This window comes from Schistocerca americana, chromosome X (genome assembly GCF_021461395.2).
Source record: "Schistocerca americana isolate TAMUIC-IGC-003095 chromosome X, iqSchAmer2.1, whole genome shotgun sequence".
NCBI lineage: Eukaryota > Metazoa > Arthropoda > Insecta > Orthoptera > Acrididae > Schistocerca > Schistocerca americana.
The window spans coordinates 848,612,252-848,624,206 of record NC_060130.1 but is presented as its reverse complement, the minus strand read 5'-3'; the positions used below and the strand labels follow the sequence as shown (position 1 = coordinate 848,624,206).

Here is an 11,955-nt window from a genome sequence, read left to right as displayed (position 1 = left end):
TATGTAGGCTCAAATGTGGCAATGGTCACTGTTAAACAGCTGGTAAGTAGTTATAGAAATATTTGAGAATGAGAAACACACTACCGTGGAACTGCAATAGGACGCAGTAAGCACAGGTGTGTTTTTTACTGTCAAATATGTATTAATAAATTTCAGCTTGTCAACAATGATACAACATACAGAGGTCCTTTTTTTCCCCTGAAGTGTTTCCAATGATGAGACACATTTCCAGATCTCTCAAAGATTACATGCCTGTTTGATAATCTTAATTACTGCTACTACAGGTTATTTCTTACCTGTTTGTCTAGTTTTCATTAGCAATAAAAAGTCATGGCAATGTTTGTACAATAAATTATTTTGATTTCTGGTTAAAAATGTAATTGCTTCTTGTAATTATACATTTTGTGATAATCTGATCACTTCAAACACCATGTATCTAATAAACTTACCTGTAAGTGATAGTAACAAAACTGGAAGACTGCATACATTTGTGTGAAAGACCTAATTCAGGGAAAGCAAAAACTTTTCACTATACTGTAACAACAAATATCAAAACTCTGAAATATATATTTACAATCACATATTAAAAGAAACAATTTAACTAATTTACATTACCGAAAATAAGGCAAATTATTATTTTTTTTCACTGCCTTGGGTACAAAAAGTTAATGTCACGAACACTGTTTATGACAATACTGTCACATTACAACATCTCCTTTGTTACCACTCTGATACTTTGTTATAATACATGTTATACATATTCAACACTTCACTGATTCACGTCTTCAGTTACGTTACTCTTCTTTCATAAAAGTTCATCATATCTTGGGATATATTCCAACCAGACATCAATGTTATAACATATAATGCCAGCAACACTGTCAGTGGATAAAGAAGTATATGAGTTCTCTGCAGAATTTGCAAACCTGCAACAGGAAAAGAAGAAGAAAAATTTTGGTGGAGATACAAAAATATGAAACAATTTAAGAAAAGATGTTCCTACAGGTAAGACTATCTGCAGCCACAAAACCCTCAGTTTATAGTCTCCAAGTTACCGACAATCATGAACAGATAATTACAGCACTGATCACAGCAACAATTTCTTACACTTGTAAAAATGTAGTAAAGAAATAAGATAAAAATGTTTCCAACTCACTTTGATAAAAAGTTTCTCTACATTTACACAACCAGTAACGAAGAGAAATTACAAAGTTAAGTGTAAGTGGAATTAGTTGCACATTTTTAGAGTACTAAGTGATTTATTGTTCAAGGAGATAAAAATTTCCTTCGGACCCCAAATGAAATATAAACGCACTGATTTAATATTCACAAATGACCTTCAGCATTACAGAAAAGGTAAATGTTTACTTTGTAGTCCAACTTTTGAAATGAATGCATACCACAGCCAGATGACTTTGCACTTAACTACACCAATTGCGATTAGCTGGCACGAGACCCCTATCACTCAGCTCACTGAAACATCAATCACAAAGTAATTTTAATCAGAGTGTAATATGAATTGTCAACATCTGCACCACATTTTACTCTTGCTTCCCATGTGAAAATCTAACTCTTATCACGTTCAGTATTCGTATTTTTTTAAAATATACTTCGACAGTGTTACATTTCAAATGACTGAGTCCATTTTTTAAACTCTGGTTAAAGAAGTAAATAAAACCAAGCAGATAGGATGTGGAATGCTGCCTTATGCCTTTTCAGTTTTGTTTTACCCAGACATGTTTCAGCACTTTTTGTACTATCTTCAGTGGGTTATCTTATTTTCTTGCTATAAAATTGTTGTTACATATTAAAATTTATAGAAACTTTTGGTACAAAATATTTACAACTGTGACAGAGGCTGGGTAAATATTTTGTACCAAAAATTTCTCTAAATGTTAATATGTGACAACAATTTTACAGTAAGAAAATAAAATAAAACACTGAAGATAGCACAAAAAGTGCTGAAACATGTCTGGGCAAAACGAAACTGAAAAGGTGTCTTACATAAGGCAGAATTCCTCGTCCTATTTTCATATCAAGCATGGACATAAGAAGAGCTGCAACACCACAAGATGATTAAAACCAAGCAGAGTAACATCTGGTTAATTGAGATGCAGCCAAACATTCTTGTCCTCAACTTGTTGAAGGCTAAAGACATCTTTTACACAAGCTCTGTTGACAGAACACAGAATAGTAGTCAAGTGATTACTGGGAACCACTTTCTGCTAAGTATTACTACTACTATGAATCAGATAAAAAGCAAAAAACCAGTATTCCCAATATTTCCAACAATGAGTCTTGCACATAGAAGCCCAAGGATCCTCAGCTAACTATTAAAAATGAGTCAATGGAAGAAAAATACTTCAAAGGCTAAGATACAGTTAGTGCAGACACATTAAATACACAGCAAGTTGGAGCTTGAATGAAGCAAGATGTGGACCTGCGGCAGAATATCAATGACACCTGCACATCATGGCAAAGGATGTGGTAAAACTGTATGTCCAAATGTAGGAGCAGGTCTATTGACAAATCACAAAGTCAGAAAATATCTGCACTGTGGCACAAAGACAGTGCCAATAAATTTTATGCCCCAGAAGTCAATAGTGACATCTTTTAGAATAATTAGTAAAACACAAATAGAAGTAGCCATTATGTTCTCTGACAAGAATTGCTATTAATTTAATATCTATATGTTTGCTGTTACTTAAAAACTAGTGTGTGTGTGTGTGTGTGTGTGTGTGTGTGGTGCGGGGGGGGGGGGGGGGGGGGGGAGATTTGCTCTATTCTGATCATAGTACTCACTCATTGTGTAGCCCATTTAGACAATGGACAAGTGTTTGCTGTTTTGAAAATTGTCTGTCTGTTGCAATTTAAATATACATACTTTATATACCACAAAAATTATACCTTTCAAGTAGGCCTACTGCAAGCTTAATGATGCCCTCAGTTGGCAGTGTTATAATATAGGAAGTTGATAACAATAAGAAACAGAACTGCATTTTTATTTATATTTGAGCTTGTTCTGGACCCTCAAATATTCATTGAGCTTGAGGTTTAGCATTTCTAGAAGTGTCCAAAGATCCACAAATGTTTTTCTAAGGTATTAATTACATTCGCAATTTTTTGCTATTAAGATGTTTCGCAGACCAATTATACACTACCCTGTGACAGTGCCTACGGTTGGTTATCCCGGTGCACTTTACTCGCACACATCTTTGTTTCAACATGCCATTTTATTACACTGCTAGTTCAGTTTCTGCCTCTGATAGCACTGTTCACCTACCCAGCCTCACCTCTTACTCACTACGCACCTGTGTCACTACTTGTGTGATCCCCCCACTCTCATATGCACCATTTATTCACCCTTGGCTTAATTTTCCACTTGCCAGGCAAGAATAAGCATGCACAAGGTTATTACAACATCACCGATCACTAGACCTGAACAAGAACAGAAAAGTGGGAAGATATTTCTGATTAAAATGTGTGACCATAAGATGATGAGAAACAACATGAACAGTCAACAGAAAACATTCAGTTCCATGAAGAAGAACATTACTGCCCAAATTCAGAATTATTATAGGCCATGTGCTAGGCACATTTATACTATGGAAGAGAGTGTCAGGGCTAGGAGACACTCAACACTCAAAAACAATACTAGAAAGTTACCATGATGGCACAAAGAGCTACATAGCTGTTTCAAATTCAGCCAGCTCCTTGGCAAGAAACAAATGCAGAAGAAACTAAAAATACACATAAGGTCTGTTAACCCTGAAGGATTCACTGAATTCAAAAGAAAGATCTAGCCTATGGAATTTTGGAAAAATTCTTAAAAGGTCCTCCATAAATCCATTTAATGGATCAAAGTTACCTGTTTAGATGTTCATTTACCATGTTGGATTAAAAAAAGATTATATTTTGAAAGTCCTTTACCATAGAAGATCACAATACATTTCCTATTTGTGACCACTGCATGGATGCAGAAGTGACAGACAGAAATGAGTCAAATTCGAAATAAAACATAAATGAATACTTTTGATAGAGAAAAGCCCACTGCACCTAGTGCAGTACCATTAGATTTTATGCTAATTATGCATGAGAATTGGCTGATCCTGGTGGCTGGATTGATGAAGTGCCCTTGGAAAATGGCATATGTGATTTCAGTCTTCAAGAAGAGTCACAGAACAGGTGCACAGAACTAGAGAACTATCTCATTGATGTCAAATTGTTTCAAAATAATAGAACATATTTTATTCTCATGTTTCACAGCTTTTCTGGAAACTGAAAAACTATTGTGTAGGAAACAACATGAACTCGGCAAACACCAGTTTTGTGAAACTCAGTTTGTCTCGTTGACTGAAGAGGTACCGGGGCTATGTTGTGGAGCTCAAATTAATTCCATGTTTCTTGAATTCAGGAAACCTTCAATTCAGTTCTGTACCATCATCTAGCAGGCAAAATTACATACTTATGGTACACTGTAACAGATATGTGAATGGGAGGTTACTTTCTAATAGCAGGGTGGCAACATAATAAATCAAAGTAGCATCCGGTGTACAAAAAGGATGTTTGATAGAACTGTCATTGTTGGTGATATATAAACAATATACCAGAAACACTTCTTACTATCTGAGACTGTTTGCAGATGACACGTATTTGTAAGGAGAGTTCATATCATAAGAAAACTGTTACAAAATGCAAGAAGATTAGAAGGAAATTAATCCTTGGTGCTGATCCTTAACATACATAAATGCAAAGAAATGCATATTAAGACAGGAAAAGACACAAAAGCTGGGTGGTCTGCATGCCTATTGCTATGTGGAGGACCCAGGTTCAATTTCTGGTACTGGCAAGGATATTCCCTTGGTGAGAGGACTGGTAGGAGGTGCACTTAGCCTCGGGAGGCCAACTGAGAAACTACTCAACCGATTAGTAGTGGTTCAAAGGTCAAGAAACCTGGCAATGATTGGGAGAGCAGTGTGTTGACCACATGCCCCTTAATACCGCATCCAATAACACTATTGGCAGAGGATGACACGGCAGTTGGTTGGGCCAACTGGCCCGTTTAGTTCCCGAATGTAAAACTTTATGTCAGCTTACCTAACTTCCTTGTTTCATTTAAAGATCTTGTGCAGGAATGATGATCCTTGGTAAACTTCCAAATTAGCTCAAATTTCTCTAATATATAAGAAACTATCCGTCTCGACTGCACTAATGAAGCCAACCTTTACCAAGGTTTCAGCCCAAATAATTGAGCCTTCTTCAGAAGATATACCTGAATCTAATTTGTCTAAGAGGGCATGGTCTAGAAATAAAACTAAAACAGCCTGAATAGGCGCGGTCACATTTTAAAAATGCGGTACTAACCATCATAGGCATTTTGTTAGGTTACATGGGAGGAGGTATTATGTGCATTAACTCTCCTTGGAATGTACACACAATAGTAAATATGTCAATCAAGTACAACAATTCTTTTACAGTCTGCTATTGGAGTTAAATCAGCATCTATCTGAGGCTTTTCTCTTTACTATGACTAGATATTTAACCGTTGGTAACTGTTCCCAGTGATTGAGGGCCAGTTGTATAACTGACAAATCTTCAGATCTAAGCTGAAAGGTTTGCACATTAGTTCCTTGCAGTAGTTGAGAACTTTTCTCTGTAATGTATTATTTATTCTCTGATGTTTTGGTGTTTATAAATTTTTTGTCTCTTTTGTTTATAAGTTTTCTTAGCATTAATTTGTGAACTCTGTGCTGACTTTTTCCATAAGCAGGTAGCTTTGGCTTGCATGGACAAACAGAATCTGATGAATGAATAAATACACACATCAAAAAAAGTTTTGCATCACCCCAGTTCCCAGAACTCCTGAAGATAGACAGTGACTGTGGATATTGTATCACAGACACAGTCCCTTTGACTGTCCAGAGATGTCACTAAACCCGCCCAAAGATGTAAACAAACCTGCATGAGCAGTGCCTATTAGACAGAGGGGGTCCGAATGCCGATGAGTACAAGGTCATTCCACTAGGAAGTAGTACACGGCTCATGTTGTCTGTAGTTCAACCATGCTTAGACGGTCAATCCCACAGTTCGACTGCATTCGCATTGTTGCTTTGTGCCAGGAAGGGCTCTCAACAAGGGAAGTGTCCCGGCGTCTCGGAGTGAATCAAAGCTACGTTGTTTGGATATGGAGGAGACACAGAGGCAGTAACTGTCGATGACATGTCTTGCTTGGGCTGCGCAAGGGCTACTACTGCAGTGGATGACTGCTACCTACGGATTATGGCTAGGAGGAACCCTGAAAGCAACACCATCATGTTGAATAATGCTTTTTGTGCACCCACAGGACGTCGTGTTAGGACTCAAACTGTGTGCAATAGGCTGCATGATGTGCAACTTCATTACCAACATCCATTACAAGGCCCATCTTTGCAACCACAACACCATGCAGTGCAGTCAAGTTGGGTCCAACAACATGCCAAATGGACTGCTCAGGATTCGCATCACGTTCTCTTACCGATGAGTGTCGCATACGCGTTCAACCAGACAATCGTCGGAGACGTGTTTGGAGGCAACCCGATCAGGCTGAACGCATTAGACACACTGTCCAGCGAGTGCAGCAAGGTGGAGGTTACCTGTTGTTTTAGGGTGGACATACGCCACTGGTGGTCATGGAATGCGCCGTAATGGCTGTACAATACGTGAATGCCATCCTACAAATGGAAGTGCAACCATATCGGCAGCATATTGGTGAGGTATTCGTCTTCATGGACAACAATTCGAGCCCCCACATGCACATTTTGTGAATGACTTCCTTCAGGATAACATCATCGCTCGACTAGAGTGGCCAGCATGTTCTCCAGACATGAACCCTATCGAACATACCTGGTACAGATTAAAAAGGGCTGTTTATGGACAACGTGACCCACCAACCACTCTGAGGGATCTATGCCGAATCACCATTACGGAATGGAACAATCTGTACCAACAGTATCTTGATGAACTTGTGGATAGTATGCCATGACGAATACAAGCATGCATCAATGTAAGAGGACGTGCTACTCGGTATTAGAGTTTCCAGTGTGTATAGTAATCTGGACCACCACCTCTGAAGGTCTCGCTGTATGTGGTACAACATGCAATGTGTGGTTTTCATGAGCAATTAAAAGGGTGGAAGTGATGTTTATGTTGATCTCTATTCCAATTTTCTGTACACGTCCCAGAACTCTCGGTACCGAAGTGATGCAAACCTTTTTTTGATGTGTGTAATTAAAGAAATGGGCGTTTCCCCCTACTTATACATAACAAATAAAATTTGTTTATGATGAGTGTCAATTGTCAATCCCTGGACCCAGGGTAGATATTCTAGAAGGCTTCCTCCTTTCTGAAATAATCCTGTGTGTTACAAAATCCCTATATGCAATAGTATGATTTACAAACCACCACTTGTAACTTACCAACTACCCAATTTGTATATGTTGTGAAAAGTATCAGATGTACAACACTCCCTAAGGGTATGCCCAAAGCTACCTTTCTATCTCACAATATTTCCACATTAAACTACCTATCTGGATGAACAAAGTGATCAGAGTTGCATAAAATAATTGTATGATGAATCTCTGTTGAATCCTAAACAGGAGCTTTTCAGTCTCCAAAATGGTAATGATTAACAAGCATAAAATATGTTCCATAGTTATAAAGCAGAGTGAAATCAGCAATATAGACCTGTACTTATATGCTACAGTCCGAAAATAATTCTTGGAAATGGAAATGACCTGTGGGTTCAACACCCCCCCCCCCCCCCCCCCCCCCAATCACCCTCACAATAAAAAAAACCACTCGGGAGGGTTTGTCGCTTTTCAAGATATGCCCAACTACTGTTAGAAGGGGAGCAAGTTCTTTCGCTTACTCTTTACAGAATCATAAGGCTGCCTCATCTGGTACAGCTGCCATCCTTCAGTTGAGCCATTTTAGCGCATTTAAATCTATCTGTGGAGAACAGAAATGCCGAGGGGGGGGGGGGGGGGAGGGGGAACAGTGAATCAAATTTGCCCCTTAATACGTCTTATGTTACAGGACCCCAGTTTTGTACGACTGGCCCTTATTTTCATGATGGAGGATTAATCTTATGAAAACAGTAGCCTTTATTAAAAGACAGTACTTTGATTAATAATTGCCACAGAAAACTCATGAATGGGTAAGCTTATGATTTATCAAGAGTACCCAAGCAGAGTACAATTCATCCATGTAAAAAAAACACATGAAGTCAGCAAAATGAATCACTTGTGAGTTCCAAAATGCTACCAGCAGTCCAGGTAGCATAATGACCGTGTATAGGGCGTTAAAAAGGATGAGGTACAATGGTCCTCATAAGCCACACATTTCTATAGTCAACGTTAATTGATGCTTCAGGTGGTGTAACAAGCAACACAACTGAACAGTGGTTGACTGGTGATTTGCAGTGATGATTTGATGGAAGGGTTTGGGGTTGGTGAATGCTTGGAGAATGCTACATGCCATCATGTGTAGTGCCAACAGTGAAGCACAAAAAAAGGTCAACTTATGGTATGGCAGAGTTTTCCATGGTTAGGTTGTGGTCCCCTTATTGTTCGTAAGAAAATGCTAAATGCGAAAGGATATGAATACATTTTAAAGCATTGTGTATTGCATACAGTAGAGGAACAGTTTGGTGATGAGAACTCATACTAGAATGACAATGCACCCTGTCATAAAGCAGTGTAAATGAGGTGATGGTTTGTGGACAAAATGTTCCGGAAATGGAAATCCTGCCCAGAGTTCCAAGTTGAATCCATTGAAACACTTTCGGGATAGGTTAGAACTTTAACTTCACACCAGAACCTGGGGTAAAAAAATCACTACCTCTTCTGGCTTTGGATCTCGAGGAAGAATGGGCTGCCATGCCTCTACAGACATTCAGACACCTCATTGAAGGGCTCCCTAGTAGGGTTCAAGCTGTCAAAGATGAAGGTGGACACACTGCATATTAACGTCTCCTAATAGATGTCTGGATAGATTTTATCAGATAGTGTATCCAAAAATTCCAAGTTAAATCATGTTTTTGAATCCATATTAAACAGTAGGTCCTTCCATAACTCACTGACTAAGTCAGTTAATTCAGGTTGAGGTCTGTGTTTCCTTTATACTAAAATTACTAAAATGATGGACCATCAAAGAACTAACTTTGACACTGAACTATTCAATACAATTTTTGTCAGAAAAAACTGATCAATTACAAATATGTATCTCAACATGTAATTTCAAGATAGCAAAGACAAAATTTTTGCTAACAAGTACCTACAATGAATTACTCTACTTTAAAAAGTTTCACAGTAAAAGAGACTCTAGTATATAAAAACTGTACACTTGTACCATTAAAATGCTCATAGCATCTGCATTACGGAGTCATATTTGGGGAAGGAGAGGACCACACAAACTATGACACGTATCATGAACAACTGGTATTAATAAATAAAATGCATCACTCCAATGTAATGTACACTTATACAAATGATTATAAACAAAAGACCTTTTAATGTACTTTTGTTCCTTAAAAAAAGAACCACACACACACACACACACACACACACACACACACAGACAGTGATATCCAAATACTTACAACTGTAGCCTAAAAATGTGATATAGATGTAATAGCCAAGGGCAATCAGCCACAGGGTATTTCCAAATAATCTGGCCATGAACCAGGGTTGATACAGAAAAGCTGGAAAGGAAACAACAAGCATTTAATATATATATTATATATGTATTCCATCACAGAAATGTTATTAAATCATCTCATGAGAATATTCTGAAAATAAGTCTATTACAAAGTAATACATTCGATACAATGTATCAGTGCTTCACAAAAATTTTAAAGATTCAGTGTATGATGATTAACTACCCTCATTTATTTTCACAATGAAATTCCTGAACATGCAAAAAAGTATCAAGGGTCTTCAATTGGAATTAGGTATAATCAAATTGTCACTGACATTTTTAAAAAGTAATTATGCAAACTAATTTCCTCATACTGTGCAACATGTAGATGATTACCTTGATAGATATAGAGAATCTACAAGTCATATTAGAGATGGACGATCTGTCATACACATTTAGTTGTGTCTGAAGGTTTTCTACTCTTATTTGCATTAAGACATGACAAAACATGAACAGTTAAAACACAGGAGACATAGTCTACATTAATCACAGATAAGATATGTATGAGTCTTCTCCTCAGCTTAGAAATACACGAGTTCAAAGAATGGGCAGTCTTTCCCATGGTAGAAAGTAACTATGTCAGGAACAATGGCCAACAGAAATGTACATTTCTTTGTTTTAAAAATCTTCTTCTTCTGCCACCCAGGATTAGGGCTTATGACCTGTTCCGCCTCACAATCTCTTCCTTGCCCTTCACACATCTTCCAGTATTTAAACTGAGTGTGATGTTTAGCACCATAACTAACAGCGAGTCTTTCACTAATTCCTGGATCACAATAACAAAGCGACTGACAACTATTAGTGTACAGGACAGTTACCACAGCAACAATCAAACCGAGCATGGTTTGGTAGTGTGTTCTTTTCTGTTCATAGTTTTCATTTCAGAAACAGCAGCAGACAATGCTTGTGAACAGTAATGCAAATGTTGTGATTCAATTTTATTGCGCATTTTGTTGCTCTGTGTAGCATGCTTAACACAGAAGGTACACGGAAAAGTGACAAGGTTTTTTGTGTAGTTAGCATTTTGTTGCTCTGTGTAGCATGCTAAGAGTGAAGGTATGCAGAAAAGTGAAAAGGTTATTTTGTGACTGCAAAGGGCAATGATGCACATTAATAGACAGCGTATCAGCTTATCTGGTATGAAACACACAGCTGTTGCTGCTGCAGCCATACTGAACACTTGGGTCTGTTGAACCAGCATCATCCTTTTCCATGCTCAGAAATTCTCCTGTTGGAATCAATTTGTTATTTTGATCCAGTTACAGAGTTAACTTGTTCATTACAGGTTCTAAGCGTCTCTTACGTGACTTTATTCTAACCCAAACTTTTTTTATTAAACTGAGGGAAAACGCAGGATGGAAATTAAACATATGGCGACAGATCACTACCAAATAGAGGACATGCCGAGCAATGAACAAGCATGTAGGAAAGGACAATTACAAATTGCTAACAGCAGTCCCAAGTGATAACAGAGAACGAGCAGTGCCTGCAGCCCACAGTGGTATGTTACACACTATGACATTGTCTTGGTGAAATAGAAAGTGGATGGACACCTGCGCTGTGTTGCTCTTGCCCAAAGCAGGCAGCTTGATTTTTTTTTAAAGAGACTACAGTGTGCAAATGGGAGAAATGTGATAAGAACCCAAATGGTTAATTGATTTGGTGCATGCAATGTTTTTGTACGATACTTGCCATACCAATGACAAAAATGTGGAAACACTGAGGGAAGTGGCTCCAAGTCTGAATCAAACAGGTATTAATATATTTCATATATTTAAGAATCATGAAAGAAGGCTGTATATGTGGAAGAGAGCTGGAGACACCAGAAGGTTTCAGTCTGATTATATAATGGTACGACAGAGATTTAGAAACTAGGTCTCAAATTCCCAGGCCCAGATATGGACTCTGATCACAACTTAATGGTTATGAACTGTAGATTAAAACTGAAGAAACTGCAAAACGGTAAGGAGGTGGGAACTGAATGAACTAGCAGTTGTTGAGAGTTTTAGAGGGAGCATTACGGAATGTTCGACAAGAAAAGGGGAAAGGAATACAGAAGAAGAAGAATGGGTGGCTCTGAGAGATGAAATAGTGAAGGCAGCAGAGGATAAAACATAAAAAGACTAGGGCTAGTAGAAATCCTTGGGTAACACAAGAGATATTGAATTTAATCAAAGAAATGAGAAAACATAAAAACGAAGCAAATGAAACAGGTGAAAA

At 37.9% G+C, this 11,955-nt stretch overlaps 1 protein-coding gene across 1 annotated transcript in view; it reads right to left on the bottom strand.

The window, feature by feature from the left end:
* Window positions 1–549: 549 nt before the first annotated feature.
* LOC124556712 (protein unc-50 homolog A) overlaps window positions 550–11,955 on the bottom strand; it is a 96,704-nt gene continuing 85,298 nt past the window's right edge. Inside the window, exons 6-7 of the mRNA XM_047130698.1 lie at window positions 9,638–9,739; window positions 550–926 (exon numbers count right to left, since the gene is read on the bottom strand). Coding sequence (XP_046986654.1) covers window positions 790–926; window positions 9,638–9,739 — 239 coding nt within the window. The 3' untranslated portion in view covers window positions 550–789. The remainder of the gene's footprint in view (window positions 927–9,637; window positions 9,740–11,955) is intronic.